The sequence below is a fragment of the Manacus vitellinus genome, unplaced genomic scaffold (assembly GCF_001715985.3).
Source record: "Manacus vitellinus isolate BGI_N305 unplaced genomic scaffold, ASM171598v3 scaffold_72_pilon, whole genome shotgun sequence".
NCBI lineage: Eukaryota > Metazoa > Chordata > Aves > Passeriformes > Pipridae > Manacus > Manacus vitellinus.
Genome location: NW_021940764.1, coordinates 9,798 through 11,585, shown reverse-complemented (window position 1 = coordinate 11,585; position 1,788 = coordinate 9,798). Strand labels below are relative to the sequence as shown.

At 67.6% G+C, this 1,788-nt stretch overlaps 2 protein-coding genes across 2 annotated transcripts in view; one reads left to right on the top strand and one right to left on the bottom strand.

The window, feature by feature from the left end:
- The window catches only part of MSL1 (MSL complex subunit 1), a 14,777-nt gene extending 13,900 nt beyond the window's left edge, over positions 1-877 (bottom strand). The window contains exon 1 of the mRNA XM_029964438.1: positions 750-877. Coding sequence (XP_029820298.1) covers positions 750-877 — 128 coding nt within the window. The remainder of the gene's footprint in view (positions 1-749) is intronic.
- A 511-nt stretch (positions 878-1,388) lies between these two features.
- NR1D1 (nuclear receptor subfamily 1 group D member 1) overlaps positions 1,389-1,788 on the top strand; it is a gene marked incomplete at its 3' end in the record, with an annotated part of 2,993 nt that continues 2,593 nt past the window's right edge. The window contains exon 1 of the mRNA XM_029964511.1: positions 1,389-1,748. Coding sequence (XP_029820371.1) covers positions 1,389-1,748 — 360 coding nt within the window. The remainder of the gene's footprint in view (positions 1,749-1,788) is intronic.

Sequence of the window (1,788 nt, the reverse complement as noted above, 5' to 3'; positions counted from 1 at the left end):
CCCCATTATTTTGTTGTGTCAGCAGCTGGGGGTCCCTCGGATCAGCTGTCGTGGGGTTGGGACCCACTGTCCCCGATTCAGTGACCGCCTTTGGAGGTGGTTCAGTGAGGGGGGGTGGTGGGGGAATGGTGACAAGCTGGCTCCGGCGCGTGGCATCTGTGCCGGCGGCACCGTGTGCGGCGGGAGACACATGGCCCCGGTGATCCCGTGTGTCCCCGACATCGCCGTCCACGTGTCCCAGCCCGGAGTCGTGTCCCGGTGCTGCTGTCCCTGCCCCGTGAGTGGGGTGACAAGGACTATGACTTCAGCCAGGGGCCACGCACATGCACCCCCCGCCACCCCGTACTGCTCCCCGCTTTTTGGGGGTCCCCCACGCAGCTCCTCAGCCCTGCAGTGGGGAAGTATCTCCCCAAATGAGGGGGCTGTGCTGGGATAATCCAGGTGCCATGCTGGGATAATCCAGAGCTGCTGCAGTGGGAGCACCCCAATGCCACAGGGGGCTGCACTGGGATCACCCCAATGCCACAGGGGGCTGCACTGGGATCACACCAATGCCACAGGGGGCTGTGCCGTGCGGCTGTACCAGGAGCTGTGGGTGGGAGCCCGGCTGTGCCGTGGGCACGGAGCCAGGGGACGGCGGGAGTAACTCCTGTGACCTCCTGATTTCACCTCTCCCGAGGGTTCCCAACCCACATTCCTCCTGCAGGCAATTCCGGGGTGCCCTGCCTGTGTCCCCAGCCGGCACGCACCCAGATAAACCCGGCTGTCCCCGGCCCACGTGGGCTCGGCGCCCGTGGCGCCCGGTGGGTGCGGTGCCTGACTCAGGGTGGGCGGTGCACGTGCGGCGCTGCGGGATGTCCTTGGATCCGGGATGCATCCGGGGTGCTTCCCTGGGGACCCCCCGCCGCCTGGGGCTTCCATCCTCCTCCGGGGGGTTTTCCCTGCCTGGGCTGGGGGAGGCTGAGCTTGGTGCAGCTCGGTACATGAGTGGTCCACCGGGGGATGCCCGTGGATCCTGGATCCAGGATGCGTTCGTGATCCTTCCCTGTGGATCCCGCCCCGCTTGGAGCTGCAGTCCCCCTCATCGGGGAGTCCCCCGTTTTGTGGGAGAGGAGGCTGAGCCTGGCACAGCTCAGTACATGTGTGGCCCCATGGGTTTCCCGTGGATTTGGGTGCTTCCCTGGGGATCCCACCCTACACAGGGCTGTGATCCTGCTCACGGTGGGGGGAGGCTGAACCTGGCACAGCTCAGTGCATGTGTGGCCCCGCAGGATGCCCGTGGCTCCAGGTTGCCGATGGATCCGGGGTGCTTCCCTGGGGAACCCACCCACCTCCCGGGGTTTCCCCCTCCATGAGCTGGGGAGGCTGAGCCCGGCACAGCTCAGTGCATGAGTAACCCCTCGCTCTTTGCAGGTGGGGTGATCAGCTACGTGGGCTCCAGCGGCGCCTCTCCCACCCGGACCAGCCCCGTCTCCCTCTGCAGCGACAGCTCCAACGGCAGCTCCCAGTCGGGATCCCAGCCCTTCCCCACGTACTTCCCCCCGTCGCCCACCGGCTCCCTCCAGGATTCCCGCGCCTACGGCGGGGGCTCGCTGGCCCCCCATGAGGACGGCTCCCCTTCTTCCTCCTCCTCATCCTCCACCTCCTCCTCCTCCTCGTCGTACGGCTCCTCGGTGAACTTCCCCGGGGTGCAGCCGGTCCCCGCGGACGAGCGGCGCCGCAGTTCGCCCAGCAAAGCCGGCAGCACCGTCACCAGTGAGTGGGGCTCACGGGGGGGTGGCAGGCGGG